The sequence below is a fragment of the Scyliorhinus canicula genome, chromosome 3 (assembly GCF_902713615.1).
Source record: "Scyliorhinus canicula chromosome 3, sScyCan1.1, whole genome shotgun sequence".
Lineage (NCBI taxonomy): Eukaryota > Metazoa > Chordata > Chondrichthyes > Carcharhiniformes > Scyliorhinidae > Scyliorhinus > Scyliorhinus canicula.
In genome coordinates this window covers 275,780,892-275,804,890 of record NC_052148.1, presented here as the reverse complement: position 1 = coordinate 275,804,890, position 23,999 = coordinate 275,780,892, and the positions used below count along the sequence as shown (strand labels likewise).

Genomic DNA, 23,999 nt, shown 5'->3' with positions numbered 1-23,999 from the left:
TTCTCCTCTTCCCTCTTTATTATATTTGCTGGGGATCAGACTCCCACAGAATGGCACCATCAGCTTCAAACAAACTCCAGTAGTTGGCAGGAACTCAAGAGGGCAAACTATTGCATTCAAGCCCAGTACTGTTCTCAAACTGCTGGCAGCTGCTAGATCCAGGAAAGCCTTCATCAAAGTGAATAATTTTAAGATAAATTTGTTCACACAGAGGATTGTGAATCTTTGAAATTCTCCACCCCGGAGAATTGTGGCTGTTGCTGAGTATGTTCAGGACTCAGAGCAATAGGTTTGAGGGTAGGCAGGTAATTAAGGGATATGGTGGGAAAGGAGTTGAGGCAACACTTCATATTTCAGTTGATATCTTATTGAATGGCAGAACAAGCTTGAGAGGCTGTGTATCGGCTGCTTTTTTAATTGATTATATGAATGAGAATAGACGAGGCCAACATAAAGGGGAGCCCAGAGTCTCCTCTATATACTTAGTAAAAGGATAGTCGAGAAGGATGGGCAGGATCGATTAAGGATCTGATAAGAGATTGTCTTATTGAGGCAGAGACTATGGCTGGAATACTCCGAGTACATTGCATCTGCCTTCACTAAAGAGGGTGAGGCGAATCATAGAATCCCTACAGTATAGAAGGAGGCCATTCAGCCCACCGAGTCTGCACCGACCCTTCAAATGAGCACTCCACCCATTCCCACTTACCCCCATTCTCGTAACCCCGTAACTTAGGGTGTCTCTGGCAAGGACGGCATTTGTTACCCATCCCTAGTTTCCCTTCTACTGAGTGGCTTGCTAGGCCTTTTCAGAAGGCAGTTAAGAGTCAGACACATTGCTGTGGGTCTGGAGTCACGTGTTGGCCAGACAAGGTAGGATTTCCTTCCCTAAAGGACGTTAATAATAATAATCTTTTATTGTCACAGGTATGAAGTTACTGTGAAATGCCCCTAGTTGCCACATTCCGGCGCCTGTTCGGGTAAGCTGGTACGGGAATTGAACACGCTGCTGGCCTTGTTCTGCATCACAAACCAGCTGTCTAGCCCACTGAGCTAAACCAGCGTTAGTGAATCAGATGAGTTTTTTATGACAATCATGGAGACAATATTTTTTAATTACAGATTTTTATTAATATTATTCAAGTTCCACCAGCTGCCATGGTGGGATTTGAACCCATATCTCCAGAGGGTTAGCCTGGACCTTTGAATTATTCATCCAGTGACGTTACCTCTCTGACACAACTTCCTCCCTTCAGCTAAAGGAAGAAATTAAGGCAGTTCTGGTCATAAATTTTAAATCTGCTTAGTTTTGGGAGTGTGCCAGAGATTGAAGGATTATAAATATTAAACCAGGTACCTACAGTCCAGTCATCCTAACATCTGTGGTGAGGGACCTTTAGAGACCATAGTACAGGACAAAATTCATTGGTTTTAGGAAAGGTACAGGTAAATAATAAAATCCAGCAAAGATTTGTTAAACGCAAATTGTGTTTGACTAACTTGGCTGAGTTCTTTGAAGTAAGAAGATTTAAGCCGTATAAAGGGCGTTTCAGCCAAAGTACCACGGCACAGTGGTTAGCACTGCTGTCTCTCAGCGCCAGGGACCCAGGTTGGCACAGTCGTTAGCACTGCTGTCTCTCAGCGCCAGGGACCCAGGTTGGCACAGTGGTTAGCACTGCTGTCTCTCAGCGCCAGGGACCCAGGTTGGCACAGTGGTTAGCACTGCTGTCCCACAGCGCCAGGGACCCAGGTTGGCACGGTGGCACCGTGGTTAGCACTGCTGCCTCACCGCCAGGGGCTTGGGTTAGCACTACTGTCTCACACCCCCAGGGACCTGGGTTAGCACTGTTGCCTCACAGCACCTGGGACCCAGGTTCAAGTCCATCCTTGGGGTGAGTGTCTGTGTGGAGTTTGTACTTTATCCCCATGTCTGCGTGGGTTTCCTCCGGGTGCTCCGGTTTACTCCCACAGTCCAAAGATGTGCAGGTTAGGTGGATTGGCCATGATAAATTAACTTTTCAGACGGGAGGGAAATACGCATTGGTATTCCCCAAGGGCTGGTATTGTTCTTTTTGATATATACCACTATTAATAATCTGGAATTGGCCATATAGAACATAATTTCAAACTTTGCAGAAGACCCAATATAGGAAATATATTGAACAGTGAGAAGGAGGGAGAAATACTGTAGGCTGGCACATGGCAGGTGAATTTCTAATTTAGAAATGTGATGGGGGGGGGGCGCGGGAGGAGCGCGGGAGGATTTTGATGCAGAAAAAGGAATAACGATTTCCACTGGCAGAAGGGGAAGTGCAGATAGATTCAATAATAACTGGCAATTGTACATATACTCAAAAGGAGAGGAACCTTGAAAGATGAAGGAATAGAGGCTGTGGAGAAATGGCACAGAGAAGGAGTTGAGAATCATAGATCAGCTACGGTCATGTTGAATGGGAGGTCAGGTTTGAAGGGTGGGGTGGACAGTTCCAGCTTCTATTCCTTGTGTTCTTCAGGCTGTTGGAAAAGAGCAGAGAAATGAAACTATTGGGTAGTTCATAGCTTTTCCAGTGCAGAAGGAGGCCATCCGACCCATTGGGTCTGCACTGGCCCTAGGAAAGAGCACCCATTTCAAGCTACACTTCCAACCTTTGCCTGTAACCCAGTAACTCCACCTAACCTTTTTGGACTCGAAGGGTAATTTAGCGTGGCCTGTCCAACTAACCACATCTTTAGACTGTGGGAGGAAACTGGAGCACCCGGAGGAATCCCACGCAGACACAGGGAGAACGTGCAGACTCCGCACAGACAATGGCCCAAGCTGGGAATCAAACCTGGGACCCTGGTGCTGTGAAGCAACTGTGCTAACCATTGTGCTAACATGCTGCCCCGTTCTTTCAGAGGTGGACAGAATGGCCTTGCCCGATGTTGTATCACTCTGTGATTCAATGTCTTGTGCACGTTTTCTTTAAGTAATGTTTGAGAGAATGCATCCTGCTACCAGCAACAGGATCGAATTCCCAGACTCTTTATGCTCCTTGTATCCTTGTTGCTTCAATTAAGGAGTCCATCCGGAAGAACTGTTCAATGCGATTGGACAGTCCCATGGAGCAATGTCTTGAAGGAACATGCCTTCTGCCAAAAGAAAAGATGTCTCATTCTATAATTTATTTAATGTTTTGGCAATAAATGACTCATTTTTAAAAAACATTTCAATAACCCATCATATGTCAGCTTTGCTCAGAAGATCTTTGTTCAAATCCTCTCTGGAAATTGAGCACACATAATTGAGGATGATCCTTCGAAATGATGAATGCTGCATTGGAAAAGATGTTAAACTGGGGTTTTGGTGAGGTAGAGGGATAAGGCTCCCATGCTTCAATAAGAAGATTGGCTGTTTCCTCTCCAGCACCAACACCAAAAGCCAAGTAACTGGACAGTTTCCATTGGCTGCTTGTGTGACCTTTCTGCATGGCATTAATTGCTGCTGACTGGAAGATTCTTTTAAACCTGTTCATGGGATGTGAGCCAGCATTTTCTGCCCATCTCATTGCCCTCGAGAAAGTGGTGCTCAGCTACCTCCTTGTACCACCGCAGTCCCTGTGGTGAGGTACCCCCCCCCCCCCAGGATTTTAACCCAGCGACAGCGAAGGAACGGAGATATAGACGATATGGGCCCATGTTTCCACGTGAGAGTAGCAAAACTAGGGGCCATAAACATCACAGTCGCTAATGAATCCAATCGGAATTCGGGAGGAACTTCTTTACGCGGAGAGTGGTTAGAATGTAGAATTCATGACCACAGGGAGTAAATGAGGCATGGAGGCACTTGAGGCAAAACTGGATTAAAACATTGGAAAGGATAAAGGAGATGCTGATGGAGGAGGCACATATTGAATAAGAGAAAATGCTGGAAAATCTCAGCAGGTCTGGCAGCATCTGTAGGGAGAGAAAAGAGCTAACATTTTGTGTCCGATGACCCTTTGTCAAAGCTGGTATGAGCAGTTGGATAGAATAGCCTGTTCTGTGTTGGAGGTAACAACTGACAGATTGTTTTCTTATGGACGAGGGCTGATTTTTTGTTTTTCTTTTTCTGCCTCAGGTGAAAATGTTCTCCATGTGCGGAATGCTGACAGCCAGAATAAAATACTACATGCTCTGCAACTCCAGTTTGGGAAACTGTACCCTTGGTATAACCGTGGTTTTGATTTTCCTCATTAAGCTGCCTCTCCGCATGGAGGATGACTTGTTTCCACTTGGTTCAGCTGATTGTGAAATGGCTGATCCGTCCTGTGCATGATCTGCAGACTCTGCCACGTATGGAGCAGGTGGTGCATAGTGGCTTAGGGTAGATGAGTTGTTTATAGATTTTTATGCATTCCCTCCGATGCCTTGACATTGCTTCTGCACACTCCCAGCAAAGTTTCCATTGTGCAAGTGCCTTCCCAAATGAGCTTTCTCCATTTTGGTCAGTCACCAGCCAGGGGGTCTCATGAGTCAGCGAAGGATGTTTGACCTCTTTGGGGATAATTTAGGGGCAGCCCTGAAGCATTTCCACTCTCCTCCTAGGCACTTGCTTCAGGAATGAGCTGGCAGGTATACAGGCGACATGCCCTAGCCAGTCAGCTGGTTTTTAGGGATTAGTGCCACAATGCTAGGCATATTGGCTTGGGAGAGGTTACTGCTGTTGTTTACTTTTTAACCCAGAACTGGACCTCTGATCTTACTCTGGACAATGCCCAAAATGTAATAATGCGGCAAGATTTATCTTGGCTAATGTGTGACCTAGATTCCAGGCCTCTGCTGCCGCTTTACTGATGGAAAGAACCCTGCAATTTTGGGTTTTCCCAAATTTTGCGTTCCCAAGTGGGAAAAGCCTAAGGGAGCAGTTCCACTGTTACTTCTGGATTTTCCACCAGGAGCATTGGCAGAGGCTGAATGTGAAAAGTTATTGATGGGAATAAATGAGCCATTATATTTCCTGTCCCAATCCCTTGACGACAGTGGGCATTAAGAGCACTAATGCATTGCTGCCATTTAGTTTTACAAAGGAGGCAGCGTAACACATAAAAGCTAAAGGATAGTCTTGCTTTATGCATTAAGATGCTGCTTGTTTTTACATGTTTTTATTCTGAACGCACTTTGCAGGCCCTTGGACCTTTGCTTCACCCTTTGCTGTGACGGTGATATCACTGTTCTGCTCTCTCACCCCCATTTCAAGTAGGTGGCCTGGATTGAAATTGACGCAAGGTCCCTGCTGCGGTAGTTATGAGCCTAACTGTGGCAGATGTGCTGGCATCAGGACAGAGGAGTCACCCTCTCCCTAAACTTGCACCATCCTCAGTACCCATCTGACCGGATTCCAATTTGAAAAGTCCAAGCCTGTGTGTCAGTTACATCCAAAATGTGGGGAAATGTGCAGAGTAAGACGGCGTAAAGTTAAAGAGGCCTTAAAATTGGAGCTGGGCTATTCGGGGTTATGTCAGAAAGCACACCTTCACACACAGGTAGTGGAATTCTAGAACTTCCCCCCCCACCCCTTCAAAAAAAGTTGGAGGTCAATTGAAAATTTCAGAACTGCATTTGGTAGTTTTTGTTAGACAACGGGACTGAGGGAGGTGGAAGAGGTTAAGATATAGATTGGCAAAGATCTAATTGCTGGAATTGGCATGATGGCCTGAACAGCTTCATGTTCCCGAGATTGCTTATCGAGAAATCATAGACTGGATCTTTTAGAATTCTTTCACAATGTTTATTGCGGATGGCAAGGACAGTCAAACTGTTCCAATATCTGAAGACCAACACACATCTGCCCAAATATTTGTAAAGAACATAAAAATGCGCAAGTGTTGGGGAGGGGAAGTGAAGGTCTTTAGCTCTGCTTGAATGAAGTAAAATGGGCCAGATTGTCTTCCTCCTGCATCTTGCGAAACAATTTTTTGATGAACGGTAATAATGAATGTCTTTCCATTTCAAGCTCTAAGATCTATGGTGATGGTAATGCAGTTCCACGGATAGTAAAGTTCCTCAAGTCAATAGACATGAATGAACCTTTGCAGAAGAAGTTTTGTTTCCCACCAGTGAAAGAGTGCATCTCCCAGGATATTGACCATATTCTGGAAACACAGAGTGCTTTAGCTGTGGACTTGGGAGGAACAAATTTGCGGGTGGCTATTATCGACATGAAGGTAATAATCCTTTCATTTAGCATGATCTGAGTTCCTCATTCTTCCAAAATCTCTCAATCCGCCTGTGTGTTTGTCACCTTGGTGACGAGCCACTAATTCTAATACTTTATTTGTGTAGTGCCCAGTAACGTGGAACAATGTCCCAAAATTCTTCACAGAGGCATAATCAGAAATAAATGGACACCGAGCGAAACGTCATTTACGTTAATTGTGCAAACTGTTTGTAAGTTACTGGACAGATTTAGGCGCACTAATATATATACTAATATAAAAGTAACAGTTGATCAATATCCTTCAGACCATTACTTTATTGTCTGTACTTCCCGCTGCTTGCCGGCCCTCACCACCCACTCCACTTGCTGAACCTCCACCCCACCCACCCCCTCAACTTCCTGCTCGCTGACCCTCTTGCTGTTCCCTACTTCCTTTGTTGTGGGCAAGGAATTGGGAGAGGGTTAGCGGATGGGAGGCAGCTAGAAGGATACTGTGGGGTCAAGAAGGCCGGCGGGTGAGAGGATGTTGTAAGGGTCAGCGAGCGGGATGGGGGTGGGAGGGTGGAATGTTTCTAAAATATACTCGGCACTGATCATGACCAGATACAGCTGAACGTGGCCAGATACAGCTGATCATGGCCAGATACAGCTGAACGTGGCCAGATACAGCTGAACGTGGCCAGATACAGCTGAACGTGACCAGATACAGCTGAACGTGGCCAGATACAGCTGAACGTGGCCAGATACAGCTGAACGTGGCCAGATACAGCTGAACGTGACCAGATACAGCTGAACGTGACCAGGTACAGCTGAACGTGGCCAGATACAGCTGAACGTGGCCAGATACAGCTGAACGTGGCCGGATAGAGCTGAACGTGACCAGATACAGCTGAACGTGGCCAGATACAGCTGAACGTGGCCAGATACAGCATGATTCCTTGGATCCTGGCACTTACGCAGGAACAACGCAAAAGCAAAAATGAAGGCAGCGGTTTTCACTTAAGTTCCTCAACTGACAAACCATGTTAAAACTACAATGTGATATCAGATGCACTTTAAACTGGAGATTTTTGTCAGGGGGTGACTTTCCTCCTGATTTTTCACCCCTGCCTTTGATTTTTTGCAGGCTATTTTGGAGCTTTTGGGGGTGGGTTCACCTGATGCACCGTGTATTTTGAGCTCTGTATTAGGCAGTGCAACCAAAAATCTTAATGTTTTGTGTTTGTACGTTTTTGCAGGGTGACATCATAAAGAAGTACAGCCGGGCCAATCCCAGAACATATGAAGAAAGAATTGAGTTGATTGTGAAGCTGTGTGTTGAGGCCGCATCTGAATCAGTGAAGCTTAACTGCAGGATTCTTGGAGTTGGTAAGTATGAGAGTTTAGATTGCAGGGAATTTAGATTGTAGGGAGTTATGTCGATTAGAAACAATTGTGAGCGAGTTACTTTGTATCATAAATTCCTTGTGTAAATGCCCCATTCTTCATCTGACCATATTTTTGACCATACAAACTATGTATACATCTACATATTAACACCCTCCACGTTCCGATTTTTTATTTATTTTAAACTGTATCAATTATTGTTCTGTTCAATGTAAACATTTAGGGTGTGATTCAGAGATGGTGATCCGCCTGGCGCGGATTGGGGCACACCAGGTGAATATCGGGAGACGGCAAAATTGAGATTCGCGCCAGGCACGAACCATTTTACAATTCACCCATCCCGCTTCCTATGGCGAGTTCTGGATCTCCCCCATCCCGCTTCCTATGGCGAGTTCTGGATCTCCCCCAAAATGCCGAGAATATCATCAAGCCTCATTGCATTCATTTCAATCTCATTAACGAGATTGAAGCTGAATGTAGCGGTCTCCCGGGAATTCACCGAATCCCCATTGGGAAGTCACACGGGCATAGTTTAGTGCTCCTTTTCAAAAACAGGAAGCTGGATAAATGGCTACGGAGTTGAGTAGCCGTTTCCATTTTCCGGCATGCAGCTCAAGCCTGTAAGGCCTTCAATCTATCTTTAAATATTATTGAGACCCATAACTGGAGCAACCACAGCTGCTGCCTGTCTATCCCACCAAACACTTCCAGGTCAGAGCCATTCTGCAGCCTGTCTGTCCCACCAAACACTTCCAGGTCAGAGCCCTGCTGTGACTTCTATCCTGAAAGTCAATGTCACTCCCTTTGATTGTGAGAAGCCTCTAGCTTCACAGCTGAAGGCAATTTCAATAAGCAATTAGCCTTGTTAGTTGTGAGAGCACTTCATGCTCCTGAACTCTCACATAAGGGTGGCACGGTAGCACAAGTGGTTAGCACTGTTGCTTCACAGCTCCAGGGTCCCAGGTTCGATTCCCCGCTGGGTCACTGTCTGTGCGGAGTCTGCATGTTCTCCCCGTGTCTGCGTGGGTTTCCTCCGGGTGCTCCGGTTTCCTCCCACACTCCAAAGATGTGCAGACAGTCCAAAAATGTGCAGGTTAGGTGAATTGGCCATGATAAATTGCCCTTAGGTTAGGGGTTATTGGGTTACGGGGATTGGGTGGAAATGAGGGCTTAAGTGGGTCAGTGCAGACTCGATGGGCCGAATGACCTCCTGCACTATATGTTCTATACCTCCTCGAAGGCACAGCTGCCATGTCTCAGTGAATGATTTGTGCGCTGCATGCTGAACACTGTGTCTGAACTCTAGGAGCGTCAGCACCATAGAGGCAGCTGCCAATAATCAAACACTAAGGAGCAGAGCTTCACCACAGACAGAGTAGCCTCTCAGCCAAAGGGTAAGTATGTGGATGAGCGGAGGGCAGCTAAGCACAACCTCCCTAATGTTCCCGGCAGAGGTGTGGGGGCTCCTGTTGTGGCCAGGGGTGAGTGTGGAGAGTAAGGTTTGCAGGACAAGTGTCTCGCTGGATGGCACGCCAAGAAAAGGTGGGGGAGGCCTGGGGGATTTGAGGTTCCCAGGATGGAAGCCTTAACTGATTGTTGGTCTGTCTCCTCCATTTCCTTTCAAATAAAACAATGTTTGCTGAAATGGCTCCCGCGGAGGCTGCCCTCACAGTGCTTGTGGCAGCCGAGGTGGGCAGATGCCAGAGAAACAGGAAGTCCAATACAGGCTGGAGGCAGCGCACCATGTGCAGCGAGCTGCTGAACACCCTGAAGACCCAGTCGCCCATCAGGCTGCAGAGGGAACCCGAAGGGGAGGCCAGCGACATGCCAGTGTGGAACCTGTGCCCCATCCTCGCTGACTTGGCACCCCATGGAGCCGGCAGTGTGGGGGCCGACAGTGTGGGGGCCGACAGTGTGGGGGCCGACAGTGTGGGGGCCGGCAGTGTGGGGGCCGGCAGTGTGGGGGCCGGCAGTGTGGGGGCCGGCAGTGTGGGGGCCGGCAGTGTGGGGGCCGGCAGTGTGGGGGCCGACGGTGGCAGTGAAGGTCACCTCAGCCCTAAATTCCGATGCCACCAGGTCATTCCAGGGCCCGAGCGGGGACCTGTGTGGCACTCGCAGGCATTCCTCTCTCTCTCTCTCTCTCTCTCTCTCTCTCTCTTCCCCCCCGTGACATTGGACATTTGCGTGTGACAGATTTCCATTCCCCCTAACTACAGATAGTGACCTCACCAGTGCCCAATCAATGTTCTCTCTTCCTGGCCCTCCATGGTCTAATGTCCAGTTGTTGCCCTCGGATGCGCATCCAAAGTGGAGGCAGCCTGCTGCTTTCCGTGACCTAAAGCCTCTGATGCCCTTGGCGGATGCCCCCTGGAGGGCCTGGGGCCAGAGAGCGTCAGCCGACTTACCCATTTCACTGGCATCGCTGTGCCAACTTGTTCTGCCCGCTGCCCTTGAGATGCTCCGGTGTCAAGAGCTCTGGGAGAACCTTGTCCAAAGACTCGGCATCTGGCTGGGACCCAGCTGATTCCCAGGATCCAGCAGAGCTCTGACTGCCGCCTCTCTTGGATGTTCCTGCCTTCAACTAATGTACATCAGCAGCTGGTTCTCACCAGATTGTGCCACAAAAGCCTGTCCACTAATGTCGCCACCAAGGTGTGTCTCTGCGGTGGTGGAAGGTGTGGGGGCGACAGTGTGGGGGCGACAGTGTGGGGGCGACAGTGTGGGGGCGACAGTGTGGGGGAGACAGTGTGGGGGCGACAGTGTGGGGGCGACAGTGTGGGGGCGACAGTGTGGGGGCGACAGTGTGGGGGCGACAGTGTGGGGGCGACAGTGTGGGGGCGACAGTGTGGGGGCGACAGTGTGGGGGCCCGACACTGTGGGCCCGACAGTGTGGGGGCCCGACAGTGTGGGGGCCCGACAGTGTGGGGGCCCGACAGTGTGGGCCCGACACTGTGGGCCCGACAGTGTGGGGCCGACAGTGTGGGCCCGACAGTGTGGGGGCCCGACAGTGTGGGCCCGACAGTGTGGGCCCGGCAGTGTGGGCCCGACAGTGTGGGGCCGACAGTGTGGGGGCCCGACAGTGTGGGGCCCGACAGTGTGGGGCCGACAGTGTGGGCCCGACAGTGTGGGCCCGACAGTGTGGGCCCGACAGTGTGGGCCCGACAGTGTGGGCCCGACAGTGTGGGCCCGGCAGTGTGGGGCCGGCAGCGTGGGGGCCGGCAGCGTGGGGGCCGGCAGCGTGGGGGCCGGCAGCGTGGGGGCCGGCAGCGTGGGGGCCGGCAGCGTGGGGGCCGGCAGCGTGGGGGCCGGCAGCGTGGGGGCCGGCAGCGTGGGGGCCGGCAGCGTGGGGGCCGGCAGCGTGGGGGCCGGCAGCGTGGGGGCCGGCAGCGTGGGGGCCGGCAGCGTGGGGGCCGGCAGCGTGGGGGCCGGCAGCGTGGGGGCCGGCAGCGTGGGGGCCGGCAGCGTGGGGGCCGGCAGCGTGGGGGCCGGCAGCGTGGGGGCCGGCAGCGTGGGGCCGACAGTGGTGACGCATCGCTGCTGGTCTCCTCAGAGGTGACCGCTTGGGGGGGATGGAGACATCTCCGGATGGCCCGGCCTCATCAGATGGAGATCCTGTGAGACAGTGGACATGCGGTCAGTGAGAGGGATGGATCATTTTGGCATCACTGGAGTCAGGTTACCTGGGTGAAGGGACAATGGATCCTCACCTTTCTGACGCAGGCCGACCCTGCTGTCGGTGACTGCTCTCTCCTCCGGCAACTCCACAATCTCCAGGGCCTGTTCCTAGTAGGGGTGAGGACTCTGATCTCTGGGATTTCTCCTTCCGTCTTGGTCCTTTATTGCTTATTATGGGCTGTCTCTCCTGTGGAGATAAAGAGAGGGCACTGTGAGCCGCACGCTTGATGGATCAGGTGGTCTATAGCAGGGTGGCATGTGTGGTCAGCGCACCTGGACATGAAAGCGTTGTGTTGGTGGTTGCCAGGGGGTTCGAGCTGGGTGAATCGGACAGCAAGAGAGCCAGGAATGTCGAAAAGCTCGTGGGGGTTGATTATTGGCACTAAGTGCCTTGAATACAGACCGCGATCTTGCACGGCCGTGTGAAACTGCCCGGAACTGGAATTTAATTTTGGTCTGCTGGATCGCTCCCAGAGATTGATACTCAATACTTGTTTTATTTAAAAGCTATAATGGAAGCACTAAAGATGATATTTAGTCCTAATCATTAGACCGGGGTTGGCAGAACCTACATGGAGGTGAGTGATATTTTGAAGTCTGTGTGCTGGTGTTGAATTATATTTGTGTTTCACTCTGCAGGCATTTCCACAGGTGGCCGTGTCAACCACAATGAAGGAATCGTCCTTCATTCTACCAAACTTATTCAGGAATGGGACTCGATAGATCTACGGACACCAATCTCCGACACACTTCACCTGCCGGTTTGGGTAGACAATGACGGCAATTGTGCTGCTTTGGCAGAAAGAAAGTTTGGTCATGGCAAAGGAGTGGAAAATTTTGTAACTGTGATCACTGGCACAGGTAAACAATCAGTCAAGTCATTAGTTTGACCTCAGCTGGAACATTGTGCACAGTTCTGGGAGCCATACTATAGGAAGGATGTGAATTCATCAGAGAGAGTGGGGAAGAGGTTTACCAGAATGGATGAGAAATGTCAGTGATGAGGATAGAATGGAGAGGTTGGGACTGTTCTCCTGGGAGAGAAGATGAGATTTCATAGAGATGTTTAAAATCATGGACATGGCTGGAGAGAGTAGACGGGGAGAAACAGTCCCCTCGCAAAAGGATGAAGAATGAGAGGGCAAGATTTAAAATGCTTTGCAAAAGAAGCAGATGTGATGTGTGGAAACACTATTTCAGGCAATAAGTGGTTCAGGCTTGGAATGGGCTGCCTGGAAGTGTGGAGCAGGCAGGTTCAATCGAGGCATTCAAGAGGGTATTAATTAGATAATTATTTGAATAGAAACTATTTTTACCGGCTGGTTTACTGGCTGCATCCTGCTGGAATGGGGACTGGACACGGACTGGAGATCCTGGAAGAAGCCTCTACCGGAATTACCAATGTTGTTTCGTCTCGCGAGACATCGTGATCTGGATCCACCCACAATGGGCGGGATCTAGACTCGCGGAGCTAAAAGAGCTGAAAAACTAGACTGCATCCTTCCTTAAACAAGGAGACGCAGTATTCGAGCTGTAGTCTTGCCAATACCCTGAATAACTGAATATAATGCAAATATTAGCCAATATCTCCAGGGTGATCTAAATAGAATAGGCTCCTCTGCTTTTGGGGCAGGAGCCAGAATCTCAAATTTGCAAAACATCCAAAGATGCTAAATCATTTTGATATTCATGGTTTGATAAAAGAGTGGAAAGTTTCTGGACAACCCACGAGTTAAACCAAAGGAATATACATCGTCTTTAAGAATGCCAGTCCACAAACAACCATTCTTTGCCCTGCTGTTAGAGTATTGTGTACTTTCCGGTAAATAACAGCTGATTGAATCTATATTGTAACTTGGATTGAAAGAACAGCGTTTCCTTTGTTTCTGTTTCCCATGAGCACTTAACTAACACAAGATATGCTCCTTTCATCTGCTTAGCTCGGACACAGAGGAACTGTTGGACTGGCATCGAATTATCTGGTGATCTTGTTCACATTTTGTGATAAACGTTGAAATGAAAATGAAATGAAAATCGCTTATTGTCACAAGTAGGCTTCAAATTAAGTTACTGTGAAAAGTCCCTAGTCACCACATTCCGGCGCCTGTTCAGGAGGCTGGTACGGTAATTGAACCGTGCTGCTGGCCTGCCTTGGTCTGCTTTCAAAGCCAGCGATTTGGCCCTGTGCTAAACCAGCAAGGTATCTTGTCAGTTCATGGCTCAGTGACCAGTAGAATCCTTCCAGTGAGATAGATTAACTGGCTCCCCACAAAATGACAGCTTAAATCACTTAGCCATGCAGAGATCCCAAATGCAGTGGGCCCTGCACCATTAGTAGCCAAAGTGTATATACTAGCTTTATCCATCTCTCCCAAAACCTTAATAAGTGATAGTCCTCATTCATTCATTAGACACTACTGTTCTAACTGAAGCTTCGGCAGACAGAACCGCAGTCTACAGGACTTCTAATTCAGCAAAGCTTCCCTCCTGCGGTGCCTGGAATAACAGAGCAACAACTTTTAGATCTGCAATTTCTTCAGCCTCCAAATAAAAATGAATGGGTTGACTAACTTGTGAATGGCGATAGTTACAGGGCATGGTGTTGTGGCCGGACGAACTACGAGGTCCTCCAGTTTGCTCTATTTATAGAGCTTTTGGCACTTTTTCTGCCACCATCAGTCATAATCCTATTGAAACCTCACTGGGAATGAATATCTTCAAGTACACTGTATTCTAGCTCAATCCTTCCTGTGATTAAATGAGTAGATGGCATGCTTTTGGAAGTACTATAATTGTCTCATTTCCTTGCCTGAACCAGCAGTTAGAGATTGATTTTCCCCCCCGTGCCCCCCCCAATTTCTACCTTTGGACCATTTGTTGCAGAATTGCAGCCAGAGGTGCTCTAGTTTTTATGCAGATTTCCCCAGTAATCAACCAGACATTGCATTACCAAGTGAATTTAAACATTGCCACTCATGTAATCCTTTCTTAGTTGGTATCTGGCATTGGAGCGTGCAATGGGGAGGCAGTGGTGTAGTGGTATTCTCACTGGACTATAATAATAATTATTGTCACAAGTAGGCTGACATTAACACTGCAATGAAGTTACTGTGAAAAGCCCCTAGTCACCACATTCCGGCGCCTGTTCGGGTACACAGAGGGAGAATTCAGAATGTCCAATTCACCTAACGGCACGCCTTTCAGTACTTGTGGGGGGAAACCGGAGCACCCGGAGGAAACCCACGCACACACGGAGAACGTGCAGACTCCGCACAGACAGTGACCCAACGGGGAATTGAACCTGGGACCCTGGTGCTGTGAAGCAAAGGTGCTAACCACTGTTACCGTGCCAGACACCCAGGGTAATTCTCTCGGGACCCAGGAGCGGGCCTGGGCGTGACTTTGTAAAGCTTAACTTCACGAGACTGGTGGGGAGGGTGAAGGAGGATTTGGTGCGATGGGATAGTCTCCCCTTTTTGCTGGCGGCTCGGGTGCAGGCAGTGAAAATGAACACTCTGCCAAGGTTCTCGTTCCTGTTCCAGTGTTTGCCGGTCTTTTTGCCAACGTCATTCTTTTGTGGAGTGGATAAGCTGGCCTTGTTGGTTTGTGTGGGTGGGGAAGGTAGCAAGGATAGCATGGGGGCAGCACGGTAGCATGGTGGTTAGTATAAATGCTTCACAGCTCCAGGGTCCCAAGTTTGATTCCCGGCTGGGTCACTGTCTGTGCGGAGTCTGCACGTTCTCCCCGTGTGTGCGTGGGTTTCCTCCGGGTGCTCCGGTTTCCTCCCACAGTCCAAAGATGTGCGGGTTAGGTGGATTGGCCATGCTAAATTGCCCGTAGTGTCCTAAAACAAAAGTAAGGTTGGGGGGGGGGGGGGGTTGTTGGGTTACGGGTATAGGGTGGATCCGTGGGTTTGAGTGGGGTGATCATTGCTCGGCACAACATTAAGGGCCGAAGGGCCTGTTCTGTGCTGTACTGTTCTATGTTCTATGATAAGCTGGCCTTGTTGGTTTGTGTGGGTGGGGAAGGTAGCAAGGATATGGAAAGCGGTGCTCCAAATAGGGTGGCAGTCGGGGGTTTGACCCTTCTGAACTTGCTACACTATTACTGGCCGGCAAATGCGGAGAAGGTGCGGGGCTGGAGTAGAGACGGAAGTTTTGTGGGTTTGGATGGAGGCGAGTTCTTGTTAAAGGGTCGGTGCCGTTTCCCCCAGGAAAGTACTCGGGTAGTTGTGTGGTGGTAGCCATGCTGATGCACTTCAAGATGAGAGCAGGTTCAAGAGTGATGGCGATAAGAGAGAATCATGAGTTTGAGCCAGGGAGGATGGATGGGAAGGGGTAAAAGAGATGAAGTGCCTGTTTCTGAAGGGGCCGTTGGCAAACTTGGGAGGGGTTGGGGTGAGGTATGGGTTCCAGCGTGAGGGGGGCTTCAGGTATATGCAGGTGCGGAATTTTGCAGGAAAGGTTTTTCAAACTTTCCGAATCCACTGTCCTCCTTGTTGGAGGAGGTGCTGTCGGTGGGGGGGCTGGAGAATGGGGTCATTTCAGGGACCTACAGTGGGATCATGGAGGAGGATGAGGAGTCTGTGGAAGGGATTAAGGGCCAGTGGGACGAAGAGTTGGAGAAGGGACTGGAAGAAGGATTATAGTGCGAAATGCTGTGAAGGGTTATCGCCTCAGTTAAAATTAGTGCCCGGGATGTACTTAACGAAGGTAAGGATGAGCCAGCTATTTGAGGGAGTGGAGGATAGTTGGGAGCGGTGTGGGAGGGGCTCAGCCAATCCTGTCCATATGTCCTGGCCCTGCCCGAAGTTGGAGAAATATTGGGGGTAATTTCTCAGCACGTGTCCCTCTGCGTGGGGATTTGGAGCTGGGTTCCCTGGGGGCCATATTCGGGGTGTCAGACCTGCTGGAGCTGCAAACGGGAACAGGGAGAGACGTCTTGGCCTTCACCTCAGTGATTGCTCGCAGGCATGTTCTCTTGGGGTGGACGTCACTTCTTCCCCCCTCCCAGTGCCTCGGCGTGGCTGGGGGACCTAAGGGAGTTCCTGTAACTGGACAAGGTGAAGTCTGTTCCAAGAGGCAGATGAGGGGTTCCACCAGAGACGGGGTTTGTTTGTCTTTCATTTTGGGATCATTTTGCCGCCAAATGATGGTGGGGGGGGTCTAGACGTGACTCCAGACCCATAGCAATGTGATTGATTCAAAGTGCCACTCAATTCGAGGGCAACTACTGACAGGCTATAAATGCTGGCCTTGCCTCCACCGCCAATATCCCATGGATAAAAAAACAATTATCCTGCCTCTCCGACTTCTTGAAAATGGTGGCGAGTAATTGTGGGAAAATGGTAATGTCATGATACTGTACCAAGAATATATCAAAGTGCAGCTTCCAAATAAAAATAATACAAAAAGCAATAGAGCCACAAGTGAGAAGGAGAATTAAATTGTGGTTACAGCTGAAATGAAGAACTTCTTGATCTGTTCCTGAACTCAGAAAGCACTAAGAGACATTTGAAATTCACCCAACTGTGTTCAACGGTTCAAGTACAGTTCATAATGTTCTTGGGATATTCAGTCTGTCTATATTAATTTCAAAAGGCAAATGTCATCTGACTTAATTTTGGGTTGCTTTTTCTCTTATCCAACTCCTGTGCTGAAGCACACTGACCAATTGAATTAGTTCAGGCTTTGAATAGATTATTGGAGCTCAATTCTCTACCGCTGCTCTTCCAGCCTTTCCATCTCCTCGGGTGAGTGGCTAGTGGTTAGACAGCTGGCAAATGAGTGTTACAGTCCTCGCCAGGCAGATTGCAGGTACGGAACAGCTCCTCAAACACACAACTCGGCATAAAATGTGTCTGTGTTTGACCACCAAAACAGTTGACTTTAAATGTTAATTGTACAAGCGGCCTCATAACCTGCCTTCACCAGCTGTTATCCCACCTCCCATTGATCAACATGCAATACTGGACTGGCCTCATCTAGTTGATTACTTCAACTAACACATGCTTAATTTTTGTGTTCTCCGTTAGACTCTAATTAGATTTATACTGTCTCGTATCATTGATCCACTTTGTCATAATTTGATGGTGTGTGAGGGTTAAATTAAGAATCATAAGATTCTGGAGGACAGTCAGTTTGAAAGTTGCGCCCAGCGCAAGGTGTTTGAAATGAAAAATGAAAATCGCTTATTGTCACGAGTAGGCTTCAATGAAGTTACTATGAAAAGCCCCTAGTCGCCACATTCCGGCGCCTGTCCGGGGAGGCTGGTACGGGAATCGAACCGTGCTGCTGGCCTGCTTGGTCTGCTTTAAAAGCCAGCGATTTAGCCCAGTGAGCTAAACCAGCCCCTGGCATCTGCTGTGAATATTCAAACCACCAGTAAGACTATGTCCAGAGTAGGAATCCACCATTTTATTAGCACCACTAGAAGGAGAATAATTCTCGAGCAGGTCGCTATATACTTTGAAGAATGTTCCTCACTCTGTCTATGAAATGTACAATTCAGTTTAGTTTTGAGCAGTAAAAATGGAAATGGCTGTTTTCTAATTAAGAATAAATATTGTTCCACTAGGAATCGGAGGCGGAATCGTCCACAATAATGAGCTGATTCACGGCAGCATGTACTGTGCTGCAGAGTTTGGTCATATCATGGTGTCAATGGATGGGCCTGAATGCATGTGTGGGAGTAAGGGCTGTATGGAAGCGTACGCTTCAGGAATAGCCTTGCAAAGAGAGGCAAAAAAATTACATGACGGTAAGTGACACACAGCTTCAAAAAGGCGGATATTTTTTAATTGAACAAAATGATGATGCCATGATTTCAAATGGGAGCCTGACCAGCCAAGTACAATTATATGGTGTGGAACCGCGAGCAGTCATGTTGGCCACACAGGTGTGGGTCTATCATGAATCTATAGACTAAGTATAGATTTTAAATCTGTCTCCATTAGTTTGCACTATTTCTGATTTGGGATTTACCCACATTCTGGAATTGTTTGCAGCCTTTCAAAAGGTTCCAACCCCTCAGCATTTAATCAAGAAATCTAAACCAACTTAAGATGAATAATGAGCTGACTGCCAGGGTTTGGGAATTGTATACAAGGTAAGGGTTCATGGAATTGGGGGAGATGTATTAACGTGGATAGATGACTGGAGTGGGGATAAATGGGACAGGTTGACAGGCTGTGACTAGCAGCTGGGCCTCTGCCGTTTACAATCTGTATTCATTATTTATTTACAGTAAGAAGTCTTACAACACCAGGTTAAAGTCCAACAGGTTTGTTTCAAACACGAGCTTTCGGAGCAGTGCTCCGAAAGCTCGTGTTTGAAACAAACCTGTTGGACCTGGTGTTGTAAGACTTCTTACTGTGCTCACCCCAGTCCAACGCCAGCATCTCCACATCATTATTTATTTAAATAGCTGGGCACCCTTAGTTGCTAGAGAAGGGTGGGTGCTTTTTTTGTTTAGGTTTGAGTGGTTGGGGGGGGGGGGGGGGGGGGGGGGGGGTAGTTTTGAGTCAGTTATTATTCTGTTATGTTTAAAATTGAAAATGTTGAATAAAAAAAAAAAAATTTTTTAGAAACATTGCACGTGAAGCCTGTCATATGTATCAGGTTATTCCGGCCAGCCATACCCTCACTGCCACTTGTCCTTCCTCCGGCTTCTCCCCTGGGTTCTCCCCGAGCTCGTCCCCCAGCCCCTCCTCACTACCCTCCTCAGACGAGGCCACATGCCCCCGCGCCTCCACTTTGCCCCGCTCCTGTGCCAGGTTGTGGAGGGCCCTAGCAGCCCACCACAATGTGAGCGATCCTCTGGGGGGGGGGGGGGGGGGGTGAACTTCAGTGCACCATCAGAGCGGCCCAGGTATCGGAACTGCATTTTGAGCAGTCGATGTACCGCTCGATGACCACACGACCTCATTATATTGGGTCTTCGCATTGGTCCCTGGCTCCATACTGGCGTATTAGCCAGGACCTCGGTGGGTACCCCTTATCCCCAAAGACCAATCCGCCAACCTCGATTGGTCTTCGAAGACAGGGAAGCACTTCTGAGGCTGTATAAGGCTCTGGTCAGACCCCATTTGGAGTATTGTGAGCAGTTTTGGGCCCCGTATCTAAGGCAGGATGTGCTGGCCTTGGAAAGGGTCCAGAGGAGGCTCACAAGAATGATCCCTGGAATGAAGAGCTTGTCATTCGAGGAACGGTTGAGGACTCATTGGAGTTTAGAAGGATGAGGGGGGATCTTATTGAAACTTACAGGATACTGCGAGTCCTGGATAGAGTGGACGTGGAGAGAATGTTTCCACTTGTAGGAAAAACTAGAAGCAGAGGACACCATCTCAGACCAAAGGGACGATCCTTTAAAACAGAGATGAGGAGGAATTTCTTCAGCCAGAGGGTGGTGAATCTGTGGAACTCTTTGCCGCAGAAGACTGTGGAGGCCAAATCACTGAGTGTGCTTGAGACAGAGATAGATAGGTTCTTGATTAACAAGGGGATCAAGGGTTATGGGGAGAAGGCAGGAGAATGGCGGAGCAGACTTGACGGGCCGAGTGGCCTAATTCTGCTCCCATGTCTTATGGTCCCGGCACACACACACTCGCCCTCTGGTCACAGGGATAGCCCCAGTGTGGAAGCCCAGCTCTGGGTGTTTGATTGTTGGCTACTGCCTCTGTGGTGTTGACACTCCAAAGTTCAGGCAAGGTGTCCAGGCTTCACAGTTTGATTGGGATCCTAGGCAATAATACTCACCCAAGATAATGACACGTGTACCCACGGGATTCCACTCAAGGGCCATTAAATGCTCATGTAACTAACAATAGCCGGAGGCTACGCAGCCAGAGGCTGCTCACAGTCAGAGGGGGTTAAAGTGATCTGCACCTTATTACAACGACAGCGGTCTTCCCTGGATGTGTTGGTGGGACAGACGGGCAGCAGCTAATGTTGCCCCTATTATGAGTATATGCAATCCGGGAGTGGCCTGTAGGACCTGCAAGCGCTGAGCCCCCCACTCCCATCCCATCCTCATTTGGGGTACTAGGTTTTATGGGGTTTTTATATAAAGTGTATATTTTCTGTAAGCATTTTTCTCCTCTGGGCGGGAGCCGCCCTGCTAGCTGAAGAGTTAGCTATCAGGAGCGGTTCTGAGGGGTTGGCTGCAGCTCATTGTAGTAGTTCAGTTTTAGATAATGAGCTTAGTATTTTTGTTTGGTTCGGGGTTAGGTTTATTAGAAGTAGGCTTTAGTGGTTTAGGTTCTCCTTCCTGATTTCTGAATGTATATTTGGTGTAGTAGTGTCCATTGTCTCCACTCCTGTTTGCTCTCAGTAGAATCGCATGCGCTGAAATCTCCCAATAAGTGGAAGGAGATAAATCGGGGAGGGAGGGGTGGAGCAGAGGGTGTCCTTGTATGTGGATGACCTTTACATCACGGACCCGGTATCCACAGTGGATGAGATAATGAAGCTGGTTGGGAGCTTTGGCTCCTTCTCTGGATATAGGTTGAACTTGGGTAAGAGCGAATATTTCCCGGTTAACCCCCCCAGGGAGGGGAACCTATCTGCGGGTGTTAAGTTTTTATCCTGCCAGATCTAACTTTCATTATCTGGGAATCCGGGTGGCCCACGACTAGACATCACTTCACAAATTATTCTAGTCTGGTTAATGGGGTCAAATCGGACGTACAGAAGTGGGATAACCTCTCTCTGTCCTTGGATTGGATTGGATTGGATTTGTTTATTGCCACGTGTACCGAGGTACAGTGAAAAGTATTTTTCTGCGAGCAGCTCAACAGATCATTCAGTACATGAAAATGAAATAAAAAGAAAATACATAATAGGGCAACATAAGGTACACAATGTAACTACATAAACACCAGCATCAGATGAAGCATACATGGGTGTAGTGTTAATGAGGTCCGCCCATAAGAGGGTCGATTAGGAGTCTGGTAATAGCGGGGAAGAAGCTGTTTTTGAGTCTGTTCGTGTGTGTTCTCAGACTTCTGTATTTCCTGCCCGATGGAAGAAGTTGGAAGAGTGAGTAACCTGGGTGGGAGTGGTCTTTAATTATGCTGCCCGCTTTCCCCAGGCAGCGGGAGGTGTAGATGGAGTCAAAAGATGGGAGGCGGGTTTGTGTGATGGACTGGGCTGTGTTCACAACTCTCTGAAGTTCCTTGCGGTCCTGGGCCGAGCAGTTGCCATACCAGGCTGTGATGTAGCCAGATAGGATGCTTTCTTTGGTGCATCTGTAAAAGTTGGTAAAAGTTAATGTGGACATCCCGAATTTCCTTAGTTTCCTGAGGAATTCTAGGCGCTGTTGTGCTTTCTTGGTGCTAGCGTCGAATTGGGTGGACCAGGACAGATATTTGGAGATGTGCACCCCTCGGAATTTGAAGCTGCTAACCATCTCCACCTCGGTCCTGTTGATGCTGACAAGAGCATAGAACATACAGTGCAGAAGGAGGCCATTCAGCCCATCGAGTCTGCACCGACCCACTTAAGCCCTCAGTTCCACACTCCCCGTAACCTAATAACCCCTCCTAATCTTTTTGCTCACTAAGGGCAATTTATCATGGCCAATCCACCTAACCCAAGTGTTACAGTACTTTACTTTCTGAAGTCAATGACCAGCTCTTTAGTTTTGCTGGCATTGAGGGAGAGATTGTTGTTGTTACACCACTCCACTAGGTTCTCTATCTCCCTCCTGTATTCTAACTCGTCGTTATTCGAGATCCGGCCCACTATGGTCGTATTGTCAGCAAACATGCAGGTGGAGTTGCAACCAAATTTTGCCCCACAGTCGTGTGTGTACAGGGAGTAGAGTAAGGGGCTAAGAACACAGCCTTGCAGGGCACCGGTATTGAGGACTATGGTGGAAGAGGTGTTGTTATTTATGTCCCCTTGACGTTGTCCCCTTCACAGGCAGGTTTCAGACTATTGAGATGAATGTGGTCCCGAGATTTCTATTTCTTTTTCAACTTCTCCCCAGTTTTCTCCCCAAGTCCTTCTTTCTCAAATTAATAAATTAGTGTCCTGATTTATTTGGCGGGTAAGACTCCAAGAATCTGTGGGGTGTTTCCCCAGAGAGATGGGCAATCAGGGGACTTGGCATTGCCCAATTTATTACTACTGGACAGCTAATATTCAGAAGGTACCCGGGGTGGTTCAGTGATCCGGGTTCCATATGGGAGCAGATGGAGGCGACTTCCTGTTAAGGTTCTAGTTTTGGTCCATTAGTAACCGTATCGTTGCTGTTCTCTCCGGGAAGGTTTTCCTTGAATCCGGTAGTGTTGTCCACCCTGAGAATCTGGGAGGATTTCAGACAGCATTATAAACTTTGGGGCCGCCGTCTGCGGTAGTCACCTCTTTGTGGCAGCGGGTTTGGACTCGGCGTTTAGGTCATGGGAGGGGAGGGGAGGGGCTTGGCGACGTTTGAGGACCTGTTAAGAGAAGTGGTTTGTCAGCTTTAAGGAGTTGTTGGAGAAATTTCAACTCCCTGGTTCCAATCTGTTTAGATACTTTAAGATTTGCAATTTTCCATGCAATGCTTTTCCCTTTTTTCACCTTAGCTCCAGCCTCCTCCCTGTTGAAGAGAATTTTGTCTTTGCCCGGGTCTGGTGCGGGGGGTTATTTGTGCAGAAACAGCCAGATCCCATCAGCAGAGTCGGCTCTGTTGAATGAGGTAGTGGGGAAATGGCAGGATGAGGTGATGGGGAAATGGGAGGATGAGGTAGTGGGGAAATGGCAGGATGAGGTGATGGGAATGGGAGGATGAGGTGATGGGAATGGGAGGATGAGGTGATGGGGAAATGGGAGGATGAGGTGATGGGGAAATGGGAGGGTGAGGTGATGGGAATGGGAGGGTGAGGTGGTGGGGAAATGGGAGGGTGAGGTGATGGGAATGGGAGGGTGAGGTGATGGGAATGGGAGGATGAGGTGGTGGGGAAATGGGAGGGTGAGTTGATGGGGAAATGGGAGGGTGAGGTGATGGGAATGGGAGGGTGAGGTGGTGGGGAAATGGGAGGGTGAGGTGATGGGAATGGGAGGGTGAGGTGATGGGAAATGGGAGGGTAAGGTGATGGGGAAATGGGAGGGTGAGGTGAGTCCTATTCTGGATGAGGTGGTGTGGAGCGAGGCCCTTCACACGGTCAACTCCACATCCTCCTGTGCTCGGCTTACTCTGATCCTGACCAGGGTGAGGAAGAGCAGAGTCTTCTCTGGGTGGAGGAGAGGTGTGAGTTAGTTACGGTCAGGTGTTAAGGGGTTTAGTTTAGTTCTGGGGAGTTAAGTTAATTTGTGATTTTGATTGTCATGTTCTTTGTCATTGTAACTTGAATTAATTATTTTATAGTATATTGTTTATAATGGAAACTTTTCAATAAATATTTTTTATTTAACTGCGTGAAGTGCCTATTCAATCGCAGCTCTTTGACCTGACGTGGCTTCTTATTAACAGCTCTTTATATTTCTGTTTGCCTCTTTCAGAAGATTTGCTCATGGTGGAGGGAATGTCTCTGAAAAATGAAGAAACAATCAGTGCAGTTCACCTCATTCAAGCTGCCAAACTAGGGAGCACAGAAGCACAAAATGTGCTGCGAACAGGTAATACACAGTACACACTGCGGTGATATAAACTGTAATATGGGGCAGGCTGCAGTGTGGGGTGTTAATAATACACGGTACACACTACGGTGATATATATTGTAACGTGGGACAGTGTGGGGCGTTAATAATACACGGTACACACTGCAGTGATATTA

The 23,999-nt window shown here is 48.7% G+C and overlaps 1 protein-coding gene across 1 annotated transcript in view; it reads left to right on the top strand.

Annotated features, from left to right (window-relative positions):
- The window catches only part of gne (glucosamine (UDP-N-acetyl)-2-epimerase/N-acetylmannosamine kinase), a 48,844-nt gene that overhangs the window by 7,089 nt on the left and 17,756 nt on the right, over positions 1-23,999 (top strand). Inside the window, exons 6-11 of the mRNA XM_038792907.1 lie at positions 4,100-4,187; positions 5,975-6,185; positions 7,417-7,546; positions 11,879-12,100; positions 17,816-17,998; positions 23,725-23,841. Of these exons, the coding sequence (XP_038648835.1) occupies positions 4,100-4,187; positions 5,975-6,185; positions 7,417-7,546; positions 11,879-12,100; positions 17,816-17,998; positions 23,725-23,841 (951 nt within the window). The remainder of the gene's footprint in view (positions 1-4,099; positions 4,188-5,974; positions 6,186-7,416; positions 7,547-11,878; positions 12,101-17,815; positions 17,999-23,724; positions 23,842-23,999) is intronic.